This window comes from Anabrus simplex, chromosome 13 (genome assembly GCF_040414725.1).
Source record: "Anabrus simplex isolate iqAnaSimp1 chromosome 13, ASM4041472v1, whole genome shotgun sequence".
Taxonomy (NCBI): Eukaryota; Metazoa; Arthropoda; class Insecta; order Orthoptera; family Tettigoniidae; genus Anabrus; species Anabrus simplex.
The window spans coordinates 33,091,067-33,107,188 of NC_090277.1; the positions used below are offsets into that span (position 1 = coordinate 33,091,067).

Genomic DNA, 16,122 nt, shown 5'->3' on the forward strand with positions numbered 1-16,122 from the left:
AGTCACAGGCTTTCCACAAGTGGTGTGCAAATTAATCCCAATCTGTGGGCATGGGATGTTCTTTCAGTGGAAATGCTTTCCCCTGAGGTTCAGTTTCCACTTAAAACTGGAGGTCCTGTGAGCACGATATTAACAGTCACCTAAAACTACAGGCTTGTCTTGTCTTGTCTTGATCGTATAATTTAATGGGCTTCGCTTGGGAGCGGTATACCCAGCCACGCATCCTCTAAACAAACCCAAAAGATGAAGAAGATGAAAAGGAATATGTAAAATGTAAAAAAGGGAATAAGGAATTCAACTACATATCTACCACACAGGAAAAGCACAAGGACACAAGGTACTAGACTTCACGCCAGAGTGACCGATACTTGGCGACTTCTACCAATCACAAACACGACCAGGTCAACACATAAGGGGAAAAGGAAAACAACACCACCGAACCTACAGTAAACAATGAGTGTCATGAAGGAAATTCGAGAGGGCAATTACCGTAGTAGGCGTGGGATCGAGTATCCAACACGTCACTTGAGTGGGTAACGCGAAGTGTGTACGAAAAAAAGGTTGTAACCATTTACGCCTACTAATTTCGAGTAACGGACATTGAAAAAGTAGATGATTAATGGTAGCAATCGACGTACGACACTGACAAAGGTTAGACGCGACCAACTTCATCCGAAATAATTGATCCGGCGTGCACATGTGGTTAAGCCGCAAACGGACAAGATTCGTAATATGACGTCGAGTATAAGGATGTTTTGTAAACCACGGAGAACGTGGGACATTCGGGAGAATTGTGAATAAGTGCCGTCCTTTTCGACACGCGGGGTTACTCCATTCAGTCTGCCAAATCTGTCGTAGATTCTCGCAACAACCGCTCCAAAATTCCATGTAGGGCAACATCAAATAAAACGCCACACCCTGACCATGCGCAGCAGCCTGGGCTAAGCGATCAGCCTGTTCATTACCAGTGATATGGGAATGACCCGGAACCCAGAGAAATTTAATCTGTTTACCTCGTTGATGAAGATCGAAACAAATTTTTCTGAGATTCTGAATGTACCAATGAGAGCGGGAATTGGGATTGTGTAAAGCCTGAAGAACACTCAAGGAATCAGAAGCAATAGTGGCAGTTTCGAGGCGGGAGTACTTAACGTATAAGAGGGCTTGACGGATGGCGAAAGCTTCAGCCGTGAAGATAGAAGTCTCCGACGGGAGGGAGAATTGTTTACCTAGGACAAGATCTGGGGAGAAAAAGGCCGCCCCCACACCGGGGGGGGGGGGGTACAAATTTTGGACCCATCCGTATAGAAGACTGGTGCTAATGTGTGAACATCCTGTGCCAAAATGTGATGGACATATTTCCGAGCACTTTGTGTCCGGGCAAAACTACAGGCTTGACTACAAAACAGCAATAATAGTGTTTGTTGCTCATGTTTCAGTGCAAGGTCTGTGGAAGTAATCTGCATTCCAAAACCGTATATACCTTCACACAGTATTTAAAATGGATCCAGAAATAAAGATCAAAGAGGAACCAATCTGCTTTGGGGAAACATCAAATACTTCAGGTGTAAGTATCTTTCCAGATATCTTTATAGTGATTACAATTAAACCCTCAACAGTCGTCTGAGTTTGACTGGTTACATAACTCTACTTTTGTTTGTTGTTCAGGAAATATATGAGTATCTTGCTATCTATTCTTAAGGCACATATATATTTGCATACTAATCTCAAATTGACTAAATATTTTTTAAATGATTACATAAATGCAGAATTTACAAGTCTGCATTTTTATTTTGCATCATGTTCCAAAGCTGAATTCATTCATGACATTTTGAAGAAGTGGGTTTCTCTTTACCTCTCTTTGCTTTGTAGCTGTTGTCAGGAAAAATGACAGTCTGAGTAGCTCAGGTTGTGGAGGGCTTCCCTTCTGGATTCAAGTTGGCATATTGAATCCTTTATCACCCTGTTGGTATTAAAGGTGCTGAAATACATCAGCTTCTTGCGTGATCAATTTCTAGCATGTTAGTGTTTCAAAATCCATAAAGCTAGTTTGCACAACATAGAATAAAAATTTATAACAACGTATAAGTTACGAATTTCGTTATGGTCGGTATTGGCAATTGATCACTATCAAAGGGTAGAGAAAGGTCCACCTATTCAGTACCATTAGATTAATAATATTGAACTAACTACGCCACTGCTCCCTCTTGGCAACCAGTCTGGTGTTGGTGTTTGTGCTGAGTGCACATAAATTACGAGGAACATGGAGTATTCACTTTGCACTGAATTAAAACAATAGATCATTAAATCTGATGGAAAGGCCACCTATTCAAGTTGTAAAAGTCCCCCTCAAAGTTATCTATAAACTGTTTACTGGGCGAGTTGGGGATGCGGTTAGGGGCACACAGCTGTGAGTTTTCATCCTTGAGATAGTGGAATGGAACCCCACTGTCAGCAGCCCTGAAGATGATATTTTTGTGGTTTTCCATTTTCACACCAGGCAAATGCTTTGGCTGTACCCTAATTAAGCCCACAGCCACTTCCTTCCCACTCCTAGGCCTTTCCTATAGCATCGTCGCCATAAAACCTATCTGTGTCTGTACAGTGTAAAGCAAGTTCTAAAAAAAATTACAAAATATATAAAATGTTACACATATATTCTATTAAAGAAAGCATAATTTGTAGATCAAATGGGTCCACTATATGGACTATGAATATCAGCTCCTAGATCAAATGAAGAATACTTAGTTATTATAATAAGGGCGTTTTCATAGTCCCACATCAGTCACATGTTATTTTAGTTTCAATATTAAATATATTTCCAATTTGATCATGGCTGAAGATGACCTAAAATAGCAAGGTCAAAACAAGTACCAGTTAAGTAAGATATGATATTAACTTAATGGTATTGAATAGGTGGACCTTTCTTTGCCCTTTGATTATTAAAACAACTTGACAGTGAATTGTTTTCCAGAAATCATGACCTGCTGTATAGTAAATGTGATGTTGCTAAAAGTTAAATATTGTAATAATGTTGAGAAGCAAAACATTACTTGGATCTTTTTTTACTATTTAATTTAGTAGATGAAAAGTTCATTCCACCAACATTAAAAACAAACCCTCATGGAGCAGTCAAAACAGGCTAGAGACTGCCAGGAACTGAATTCAGGCCTCTTAAACTAAGGAATAGCAGTAAAAAAGGGCACACAACAGAGAACATTTAGAAGGATAAAGTAAGGTTTATTGACATAACTTGGTAAATAGAAGAAAAAAGAACACAAGAAACAAAGAGGGGAATACAAAGGGAGAAAGCATACTCACATTCATAATCTTTTAGGGTATTCTGAACACAGTCAATTCATTAGAACCATGAAATCCAATCTTATGAACTTCAGTATACATGTCACAGGAGCGTAGTGAAAAGTGACTAGAGTAATATTTAGTTCTTTCCTTTCTTGACAGAAATAACTAAGATTTCATGCCAAGAAATTCTTTCCTCAGAACAGAATGTTAATGATACATGAAGGAAACAACGTTTCACATCAAAAGAAAACTATCATAGCATCGGAATGGACAATACTAGAAATCTATTAATTCCTATTTAAAAAATAGCAACACTCTCCAGGGAGACTGTATCTCCCAGAAAAAAGTCAGAAAAGTGAACCTGATTGAAAAGAAATAAACAAAGAACACAAGGAAATTAAGGGAGTTGCCATAGTTACGAAGGTAAATATACACGTCTTAAATGAAACAAATAGAATTGAGAGAAAAATCCCAAAAATGTGCAAATAGATAGATACAGCCAAGAACGATTGTAAGATAAATGATCAAATAATAGAAATTAAGCAACATCTGTAAGACATGAAAAATAACATGGATCCAGCAATCATAGGACATCAACACACACACAGGTTGAGACTAAAATAAACAAGGTAGAATAAATGATATAGTGTCAAGGCACATTACTACGAGACTTGTAACAGCATGAAAAAGAAATCATAGGCTCGTGAGCTTGATCCAAATGCATAGATCAGAATCCTGGGTTGCAAAAGTAGAGGCAAGGCTCACCCAGTCATCAACATAACCAAATCTCAGCATACACACTATGTAACACATTAATATCATCTGAAAAGGTGAACATGAAATGCACAGCATCAGTGTTAAACCATATAGACAGAACATAAGCTCCAGCCAGACATAGAAACTGAAGAGAATGATAAAAGGTCCCTATCATGAACCTGCTACACAGGTGTAGCAGTGGGAGAGGTGATACTCCCACGTGGCGCATCCGAGGTGGCGGATAGGGGGGTCCTAACCAGCTTGCCGGCGGACTTGAGGGGAATCAAATACCTCTCGCATACCAAACACACACCCTCTGTTGGTGGGGGAGGCAGACGAATAATACACCCACGGTATCCCCTGCCTGTCATGAGAGGCAATTAAAAGGGGCGATCAAGGGTGATTGTATTAGAACTATGAAACTACTAGTGATTAGTACCACCACGTGGAGAACACCAAGGGTTGCACGTAGTACCACTATATTAGGTACAAAATAAGTTTGTGATTAGTAGCACACAGGAGCACCGTGCGGTCGGCTTTTGCAGTACCTGTGATTACTACCACCATATGAGCAGGACCATGGGATGATAGCTACCATGGTTCTGCCTTGCCTATGATTAGTACCCACTATATGAGGAACACCACGGGATAGGGGAAGGTCCTGTGGTTAGTACTCTTATGTGATGAACACCATAAGGTTGCGTTGCCTGTAAATGGCGCCGCAATGTGAGAAAACCCATAGGTCTGTATTATATGTCGAATTTCATAACCTGTGAGTAGTACCATAATGTGTGGAATACCGCGAGTCTCTGCTACTTTCGATTAGTACCGCAACATGACAAATACTATGGTTCTACTTTCCTAACGGTAAGTACCGTTATGAGGGGCCGATAACAATGATTTTGGACTCCCTTTAGACTGCAAGCATCCTTGATTCAGTATTATGCTCTAGCAGCAGTCCCTTGGTCAGTAATCCTATTGTTTTTCTGTCAGTTTCTATGAATGTAAGGTATTGCGGGTGGCATCCACTGAGTGTTTTAAATTCATATCCATCCATTCATTCTTCGTCCTCATGTTTTGAATTCTAGTCAGTGAAGAATTTTGGGTTTTTAAGTTGTCATTCCATTTCGTCTCATTTCGTACCATTAGGGGCCGATGACCTCAATGTTAGGCCCCTTAAACAATAAGCATCATCATCATCATCATCATCATCATCATCAAAAGGTCCCTAATGAAATACATGCAAACATATCATCCACATGGATCACATGGACCAGTGTTATCTCCTGTCCCTATGTAGGGATAAATACACAGCAAGCAGATGAGAAGAAGATGAAGGACATAAAAGTCTGCAACATATTAAAAAAATCAATGTACAGAACAAAAATCTCTAAGCATGTAAGACGAACATAATTATGGCAACCCAAGGCAGGAAAAAGAGATAAATACATGAAGTCCTGAGAAATAGAATCTGTAGATTCTATTTAATCATAAACATTGATTCAGAACAGAGAATAATATAGGGCAAATAAGGAATCTTTATAAAATACCAGTAGAAACCTATTAAAATCATCTCATAGTCCAATGCCTCCATCTTTTCAACCCATTTCATTCTTGCCTCTCTCTCTCAGAGTAAAAGAAGTAAAGAATAGTAAGAAAGAAATGCTTCGTCAATCTTTCATTACAATAGCTGCCATCTATCAAATAGAGGTAAATTACTGTCAAGTTCGGGATTACTAAAGCAGTCAGCTTAATCTATGGCATCAAAAAGTACACGATGTCAGAAGGTGCAACATAAGGGTAACTTGGTGTGGCAGAAATGATACCATGTGCTGATATACCAGTGGTATTTACAACGTTGTGCATTAAAATGCAGTCATGTTATTTTTGAATCATATGGAAATTGATCAAGCTTGGAATGCGAGGAGTTTTAATTTGATGTTTGTTCTTGAGGTAGGCAAAGAGACTATGATACAGTATGATATTCCCCTGCAAGGAGGGTATATTCTTTCATGATCTGGTAAGCCATTTGCTTTGTTTTCTTTGGGCTGTCACACAGTGGTGAAGTAATTATGTTTATTCTGTGGAGGGGTGATCTAATGCAGCCTTGGTTCCTAAAGAATTTCATGTGGATATAATTAGGCACAAAATTTACAGAATATCTATTGGAAATATTTGGAATGAGTTCTGTGAGTTGATATATCTTTCTGTCCAGATTTTGGTGTAACATTTCTTTAAGTAAAATTCTCCATAATTCGAGCAGGTCAAATCCACTGAAGATTTTTACTGGACAAATTAGACGCTGTACAAGCTCTTCTCTCAGTACTCTGGTCTTCCCTGTAATCTTTCACTCCAATATCATATCATATCATTAATAATTGCCCCAGAGAATGGCACCAGACTTTGGCAGCCAACACAGTTCCTATCCTCGCTGCTAGATTGTGACTTCATTCATTTCATTAATGACTTGGTTGAATGACTGGCAAATGGCAATGGATTTTTATAGGTTCAGTAATGTCCTGCATCCCCTTGTCATTGGTATTGAACTATAGGAAATTATGTATAGATAGTTGGTGCAGTTTAGGCTTTGAGGTCCGCTCTTTCATTCCCTCAAAGTCTCTTTTGCCCTTTCAGCTATTTAAGGTGGTTAGGTTATTTACATGAATGGTTCTACTTCTGATTGCAAGAGCAAGCAGATGCATTCTGTATCTGCTTGAGATGACAGTTAATGCTGCTGCGGATTCTACAGCGATAGCGGGAGCAGTCACTTGATGCTTTGTTTTGAATCTAACCCATGGCAATCAAAAGATGGAGGAATAGGCATTTGAAAGAAACAAACAATTATCAAATCAGCTCATACAGAGAGAGATTGAGAGGAATGCATGATAGGAGAGTTTATCGATCCCAGTTCCTCTACATCCATCTCTCCTCAGTCCCCGATGAGTTCTCCTCCCAGTGTAAGCATGAAGGTGGGCATTAACACTCATTGAGGGGCATCTCGACAGATCTTCAGTCTTAAAACAGGAAGCAGGATAAATAAGGAAGAAATGTAAGATAAAGATAAAATACAGTAGGTAAAAGGTTTTGGAACTAGGGGCATACACAAAAAATGCAAAAGTGTCATGGAAAAATGAACACATAATAGGATGAACATAATTACAGTTCAGTGTATGAAGAAAGAGGGGATGAGGACGAACACGAAAACACAAAACGACGACGACAATCTCCATATCATCATACATTGTCACAGACTTTCTCCTCACCAATCCCAGTTCTACAGCTTCCCACAAGCTGATTTCTGCTTCTCAGCTTCATGAACCCACGAACCTGCTACGCCAGCGTAGCAGGGGGAGAGGTGATACTCCCACGTGGCGCGTCCCAGGTGGCGGATAGGGGGGTCCTAACCGGCTTGCCGGCGGACTTGAGGGAAATAAAATACCTCTCGCGGACCAAACACACTACCCCCTGCGGGTGGGGGACGCACATGTAGAATACACCCGCGGTACCCCCTGCCTGTCGTAAGAGGCGACAAAAAGGGGCGACCTTGGCGCGGACATGGATTGTGGTTTGGTATAATGTGTTGGACCTCCTGTGGATGGGAGAGGCTGAATACATCCATAGGTAATCCCTGCCTGTCGTAGAAGGCGACTTAAAGTGTTATGTGGCCATGGTCCCCTCTTTATTTTTTCTTATTTTTCCGAGGGTCAGATGTAGACCATTCCAAATTTTGATGTGCGTGCTGCCCGGAGATGGGCCTCTTACGTGTGCGATTACGCCCAAAAGCCCGCAACTGTCCACCCAGGACCATTGCGTGGTGGGAGCGCCATGTACCTTGGCAGTGGTATCCGCTTGACAACACAGGTCCCTGCACAGCCGAATGCCAGAAGGACATATTATTATTAATTATTTTTAATTTTTTTCTCTATATTTAGTGCTCTGTAAACGTTATGGGGTACATGCTATTGCGGGTGACTGGAGGAAGGGAGCCCTAGTGCTCATTGCCTCAGTCATCCCGTATTAGGCATCGTCCAACCAAGGGCAGTACCTGCTACGACCAGGTGGGTATTGCCTTGGCTGCTTGGTTCGGCTACAGAGACCCCTGATCGGAGTGGGTGGCATTCGGGGAGGATGCTATCGGGAATGGCTTCCAAACGAAGTCGTCCTTCTCAAGGTGGTCCCCCACCTAAGTCTTTAACTTTTGCTTCCCTGAGAGGTTCAACTCCCTGGGAACATGCGCAGCGTGAAGGAATGGGATCCAGCTTCCCTAGGTTTCTGGTCGCTACCAGAACCGATGGGCATGATTTTAAGCTGGTGAAGTCGATCCTTTTTAGTCGACACATCGAAGGCGTTTACGGCGAACTTGAGGACCTTAAGAAAATGCGCAACGGTAGTTTGCTTATGAAGACTCGTACAGCACTGCAAGCTGATCAGCTGCTTAAGTGCGACCACTTTGGCGAAATCCCCGTCAAAGTGGAGGAGCATAAGTCCTTGAACCTGGTTCGCGGAGTCATCTTTCACCGCGACCTGATTTTGAACACTGATGACGAGTTGATGGAAGACATGAAGAACCGTGGCGTGACACACGTCCGGCGCATTACGCGCAAGGTCAACGGTGAAGACGTTGCCACTGGTGCCTTCATTGTCTCTTTCAAGTTGTCAGTGTTACCAGAGAAAGTCAAGGTAACAACTTATCGTTGCGATGTGAGGCCGTACATCCCGCCTCCTATGCGATGCTATCAATGCCAGCGATTCGGACATATGGTCTCTCGCTGTTCGAATCAGGCTGTATGTGGTACATGTGGACGAGTAGCTCACGGCGCGGAGGAGTGCACAACTCCGTACAAGTGCACTAACTGCTCCGGTTTTCATTCTCCTCGGGATCGGAACTGTCCGACATACCTGAGTGAGAAGAAGATCCAGGAGATCAAGACCCTGGATGGTCTTTCCTACCAGGAAGTGCGCCGTAAGTTTAATTCCACGAATACACCTGCCCGTACACTCGACTACAGCATGATAGCTCAGAGTCTTCCAGGTTCGTCATTTTCAACATCGTCACCTTTGCTGATCGCTGCGCCCAAGGCGACTGTTGCTGCTCCCAGCGACGTCGCAAAGAGTAAAAGCTCGAAGGGGGGGACCACCCCACCTTCGACCAACCAGAAGTCTGTGCAGGCTGGCAGTTCCCAGCCGGCACAGCAAGGGGGGAAGACTAAGTCTCCCCCCCCCCCCTAGGAGGTCGACGAAAGTTGTGCCCCTGCCGGCGGAGGCGGCATCGTCGACCAGGGCTGGGAAACCACCTCCCAGCCCGTCTAAACTCGAAAAAAAGAAGGGGAAGAAGAGCGCCCGTTCTGAGCGCTCTCGGACTTCCCCTGCGAAGGAGAAGTCATGCCCCCCACCCGAGGGGTATGAGTCTGCGCCGGGCGGTACTCCTGCTCCGAAACCTGCGCGCTCTCCTCGTAGGGGACCCCTTCGCCCCCGAAAAACGTCGAAGTTCTGGGCGGCATCCCCGCCGTCTGTTGACGACGAGATGGATGTCGCGCTGTCCACTACATCTACGGATGTAGATGTTGATAGTCTTTAGGTTTGTGAGCATTTTATTGCTCATAACCTAACACTACTTATATCGTCCACACAATGGCACTGTTACAGTGGAATTGTAATGGTTATGACAGGCATCTTGCTGAGTTACGTCAGCTCATTAGTGAGTACGCAGCGAGTATAGTCTGTATTCAGGAGACCAACTTCAGACCTGATCATCGTACGGTCTTGAGAAATTTTAAGCTATACTCTACAGAACGATACTATGCACACCGGGCTTCCGGTGGCGTTGGCATTTTTGTACGTTCTGATAGCTACAGCGAAGAGGTGCCAATAAGAACCCCGCTCGAGGCTGTAGCTGTTCGCGTTTCACTGCCTGTCATAGCAACAGTGTGTAATGTTTATTTTCCACCAGGCCAGCATCTTAATATAACTGATGTCGTTGATCTCATAGATCAGCTTCCACCTCCCTTCCTTTTATTGGGAGATTTTAACGCCCATCACCCCATGTGGGGCTCTGAGGCGCCTTGCCCCCGGGGAAGAGAGCTGGAAATATTAGCAACTGAGCTGGATTTATGTATTTTGAACACAGGGGAACCAACTCACTTTAGTGTTCGTTATGGCACGTATTCTCGGATCGACCTAAGTCTATGCAGCCGAACGTTGGTTCCACTGTTTCGGTGGAATACACACGATGATCTCTGTGACAGTGACCATTTTCCTATTATCCTTACTTTGTTGAAGCATAAATCCGTCGAGGCTTCCCCTCGATGGATTCTTAAACGTGCTGATTGGGCAAAGTTCTCATCCCTAGCTGTCTTTAATGACGATATCAGGTGGACCGTCGGCGAGGAAATAACTTACGTCACCCAAGTTATTCTTGCTGCTGCTGAGGAGTCCATTCCGTTTTTCTTGGGGGCTCCTCGCCTAAAACTCGTTCCTTGGTGGAACGATGAAATAGCAGCAGCCATCAAAGAACGCCGTCGCGCTCATAAACGTTACCGTCGACAGCCTACTGTGGCCAACTTGGTAACATTTAAGAAACTCCGCGCTAAGGCGCGAGTTCTTATTCGACAAAGTAAGAAGGCTTCATGGGAGAGATATGTGTCGTCCATGACGTCACATACACCATCATCTCAAGTGTGGACGAAACTTCGACGAATTTCGGGTATTCAAGGATCATCTGCTGTACCGGGAATTTCCATTGCAGGCAGTGTCGCCACTGATCCCCTCGCGATTGCTAATCATCTCGCTCGTCATTTCGCGGATGTCTCTGGCTCCGGGAATTACCATCCTGATTTCCTCCCTCTGAAGCGGGAGGCAGAACGTCATCACCTTAGTTTTGCCACCCAAGCTTCAGAGGACTATAACGTGCCCTTTACGGAGTGGGAACTCCGCAGCGCCTTAGCGCTTTGCAAGGACACGTCTCCTGGACCGGACAACATCCATAACCAGATGTTGAAACACGTTAGTGATGATAGTTTACTATATCTCCTTCGTGTGTTCAACCGAATCTGGACAGAGGGTGATTTTCCGTCTCAGTGGCGAGAGGGCATAGTCATTCCTGTCCTCAAGCCTGACAAAGATCCTAAGTATGCAGGAAGTTACAGACCGATTTGTCTTACAAATTGCCTGTGTAAGCTATTTGAGAGGATGGTAAATCGCAGACTCGTGTGGTGTCTGGAGAAACAAGGACTCTTGTCCGAGTACCAATGTGGATTTCAAGCCGCTCGATCCACCACAGACCACTTGGTACGCCTGGAGAGCTCTATCCAGGATGCGTTTCTCCGCAACCAGCACTTGGTAGCTGTCTTCTTTGACTTGGAGAAGGCTTACGACACCACCTGGCGATATGGCACCCTTTCCGTCCTGCATCAGTGGAGATTCCGAGGTAACTTGCCGGTATTTATTGCGAATTTTTTGTCCCTCCGTCTATTCCGTGTCCGAGTAGGGAGGACATATTCGCAATACCACGTTCAAGAAAATGGAGTACCACAGGGATCGGTTCTTAGTGTCACTCTGTTCGCGATTGCCATAAACGGTATTGTCGCTGCTGCCGGTCCAGCCGTAATACCGTCCCTATATGTGGATGATTTTGCTCTGCACTATAGCTCGTGCAGTATGGCAGTCGCAGAGCGACAGTTACAGCAAGCTGTTAGGAGGGTGGAGAAGTGGACCTTAGAACATGGCTTTCGGTTTTCTGCCGCAAAGACCTCCGTTGTCCACTTTTGTCGTCAACGTACCTTTCACCCCCATCCTGAGCTTTATTTAGACAATGTCGTTCTTCCAGTAGTTGACACTTACCGATTTCTTGGGCTCCTTTTTGACAGTAAATTATCGTGGGAGCCACACGTGCGGCAGTTAAAAGTGCAATGCACTAGGAAGCTTAATATCCTTAAGTTTCTTAGCAGCACTTCTTGGGGGGCTGACTGCACGGTGCTCCTGCGATTCTATTGGGCACACATTTTATCCCGGTTAGACTACGGCAGTGCAGCATATGGCTCCGCAAGACCAAGCGTTCTTGCGAAGCTGAACAGTATCCACCACAGCGGGGTTAGGTTGGCGACGGGAGCTTTTCGTACAAGCCCCATCGCTAGCCTGCTCGCTGAGTCTGGTGTGCCGCCTTTACACCTGAGGCGCCAGCAACTTCTCCTTACATATGCTGCCAATTTGCGACAGATGCCACTTCATCCAAGCTATCCTTGCGTGTTCAACAATGGCAACCGTTTGCTGTACGCTGCTCGTCCTCGAGCGACGCGGCCGGTTGGGATACGCTTGGATAGCATTTCCGAATTGTTTGACGTACCTTTGGTTCCTTGCCTTGTCAGACAACCAAGTGGGGTACCTCCGTGGGTCGTACGACGACCTGAAGTAATCCTGGATCTGCATACTGGCCCAAAGGAAAACACGGACCCTTCGATTTATCGGAGGCTCTTCCTGTCCGTTATTGGCCGCTATCCAGGTTCAGTCGTCGTCTACACGGATGGTTCAAGGACAGATACGAAGGTGGGCTGTGCGTTCGTTGTTAACAATGATAGGTTCCTTTTTGCTCTTCCGGCAACCTGTAGTGTGTACACAGCAGAGCGCTATGCTATCTATGAGGCTCTGCGGTACGCACTGTACAATGAGGGCCAACACTTTCTTCTGTGTACCGACTCCTTGAGTTCGCTCCAGTCTATAGATACCTGTTTCCCTCGGCACCCTCTGGTGCAGCGGATCCAGGACCTGCTGGCCGGGTGTTGGGATGCTGGCACCAGAATCACGTTTCTGTGGCTCCCAAGCCACATGGGCATAGAGGGAAACGAGTTAGTAGATCAGGCTGCCAAGGAGGCAGTTACACTGCCCCCGTTGCCTTTCAAGGTTCCAGTAAGTGATATTCGCTCCCAGCTGCGACATCTTGTTATGTCCCATTGGGAGATGGAGTGGCAGGCCATTCCACTTCCCAATAAGCTGAGAGCGATAAAAGGAACAACGAAGGTATGGAGGACTTCCCTTCGGGCTTCGCGGAGGGAAGCCGTGGTATTATGTCGTCTTCGGATCAGCCGCGGTATCTTGACTCTCTCGCATCTTTTGAAAGGAGAACTCCCTCCGGTGTGTACCTGCTGAGACCATCTTACCGTGGTGCACATCCTTACGGAGTGTGTGGACCTGGTCGATCTGCGCCGTAGTCTTAACCTTCCGAGTACTATCTCCCTTATCTTGCGTGATGACGAGCAGTCAGCAGACCTCGTCGTCCGCTTTATGAGGCATAGTGGACTGTTTTCTCATGTGTGATGCTGTCCTTTGTCCTAGTGTGTTTTGTGTCACTTTCGCTTTTATCCTATTGACTTAATTTTAGTTTGTGTTGCGTATTTTAATGTGTTATTTTAACGTCTCTCGTAAATTATGTACTGCCAGGCAATGCCTTATTCTTTTGTTTCCTGTAGATTCTCTTATTTTATTAGAAAATGAGGCATTGCGTATTAGATCCACTGATTGTTTTAATCTCACCCTCATTCTTCTCCATAATTTTTTTAAATTCTAGTCAGTGGATATGTTTTTAACATTTTAACATCATCTCTCATGTCGTTTATCTTGTTCCATTAGGGGCCGATGACCTTCGATGTTAGGCCCCTTTAAACAACAAGCATCATCATCATCATCATCATCATCAGCTTCATGAAGTGTGCAGGCACCAGCACGCATTGAGGGGCCACCTTCACAGTTCTTCACTCTTGATGTGGGAAATGTAGGATAAAAAGAAAGGCAGAAAAACACAAGAAAAGGGAATAAATGTAAGGTAAAGATAAAATATAGTTGGTTAAAAATAAGGAGCACTAGGAAGCATTTGAGAAGTAATCACTTGTTGAACAGGGTCATCCGGAAGTTGTGTATTTATTTCATTATATTGTCATCAACATCAGCTGGTGCAGAATTGTATAATGCCTTTATTATATCCTCTACCTCATGTTTTGTTAAATTATTTCCACCTGTGTAGCTCAAGTTCAGTTTCCTGATATTAATTTTCTTGTGATCTATTGTTGTTCGTCCTGGGCTGATTGACTCAGTTTTGATTCTGGCTCGGTCCGTTCGTATTTGAAAGTGTCGGCCTCATGTCAGTAGATTTACTACATTTTTTATGTAGGTGTACTGACCTGTTTTCCCAAGATATCTGTTTCTGGCAACCACCCACTAGTGGTACTAAAGGAAGAAAACAGGCATGGTTGATTTTATCTATTTCACGGTAAGAAGTTATAATTGATTTATCATGTTCCTCTTTCATTTATTAGTTTGTCATCCCATATGCGGAAGAATTATTTTGCACCACACCAGCACTACAGGCTATGTTACACTGTAATGCTCCTGTGTGTGAACAGCATATTTAGATGCATTATGAGGCTGGACAAGCAAAACAGAGCCCATCACAACATAAAAAATTCATCACCACATGATAAACAAGAAGACTCATAAGTACAAGGAACATCATGTAATAACTCCAAAAATACCCAACTGAAGTGATTGTGATAACAGGCCCATCCCCTGGAGAACTATAAAGAGGGTATGAACCAGAAAGCAAAATGTATTGTAATAAATTCTGTACCTTTGCCTGAATGGATGGTATGAGAACACCCATTACCATTAACAATAGATTTTATAAATTAAGATAAATTGTATAGCACATTTGAAATGGTAAGACACGACATAATTCATGATAAGTTGACAAGTAGGATGAAAATAATGAAATTCCTGTAAATAAAGTAATGATTATGGATCCCTTAATAAAATATAGTATAAGGCAGTTGTTTTTAAACATAATTCACAATTCATGGTTAAAATCCAAAGAATATTAAGATTGAGAATCCTTATTAAGATCCCGGTTCATTGAAACCAAGAATAAGTCACAAATAAATAAAAATTGTTATTTAGAAGAAAAGTATTTATAATTGAATAATATTACCGAGGGAAGGTCACAAAACCTAAATCCTCAAAAAAAATATTTTCCCACAATTAAGGAAATAAAGACCAATAAAATGCCATTTTGATGGGAACAATATATTAGCAGCATTTTCTTATAATTATCTGTTTCAGGTGTAAACATGATATGTGCATATCTTTTAGCTTTTGAAGTCTTGTATGTCCTTTTTCTTTGTTTTTGTGTTCTTATAGATGAAAACTACAGGATATATTTGGATCCACCCTCAGAATCCTCTTATGCATGCATAGCCTTAGGTTCAATATCATTTTGTCATCGATGAATTGACTGGGGGTTTATTGGAAGACTTAAACTGTGATTTAACTCTCCAACAAAATATACATGGCCAACCTTATTTGAAAGTTACCAACCTTACTGGAAATCTATATCTGAAATTTTCTTCTCATGTACTGTACACTATTTTGATAATAGGATTAATAGGGGAGATATCTTTAACAGAATGTCTAATGGTCTTTATTCCTTGAACTCGTAGCCTGTGGGGAACATTCTTTCTGCTTGAAAGGAACTTCCCATTTATATTGAATACAGGGAATATTCGATGGCCGAACACCTAGAGGATGTGCACCATTACGATGGGTGGACCAGATCAAGAGCTTGACAAGGATGAGCTTACAGCCAGCAAATCATCATACCCAAAGCAGAGATTCCTAGAGGAAGATCACCAAAAGGATTGTTGCATGATGCTACTACACCTTTATGAAGGGTTGGACTAAAAGAGAGATATTGAATCAGTTTTTATTTTCACACGAAACAGTAGACCTGTTGTCATAAAATCAAGGAATACACACTCATGGTGTGTAAACTCATTAATAGTACTTCAAAGGAGAAAACAAAATAGAATATTTGCAACATATTGTTCTTCACATCCTTCCCTGTTTGGAAGGAGTGGCACAAATCAAAATTAAGCACCATAGGCATCAAAATATCTATCTGGTAATTTCAGTCACTCACCGAAAATAATCTCCAAAACTAAAGTTTAACATTGAAGGAATTCACAAATTTAAGTTACTGGGCAATTGCACTTGTTGACCACTCTGGGTTACCACTACTCCCTT

At 43.1% G+C, this 16,122-nt stretch overlaps 1 protein-coding gene across 1 annotated transcript in view; it reads left to right on the forward strand.

The window, feature by feature from the left end:
* The first annotated feature begins 1,440 nt into the window (after positions 1-1,440).
* Positions 1,441-16,122, forward strand: part of LOC136884893 (gastrula zinc finger protein XlCGF58.1) — a 42,533-nt gene continuing 27,851 nt past the window's right edge. The window contains exon 1 of the mRNA XM_067157194.2: positions 1,441-1,567. Coding sequence (XP_067013295.2) covers positions 1,502-1,567 — 66 coding nt within the window. The 5' untranslated portion in view covers positions 1,441-1,501. The remainder of the gene's footprint in view (positions 1,568-16,122) is intronic.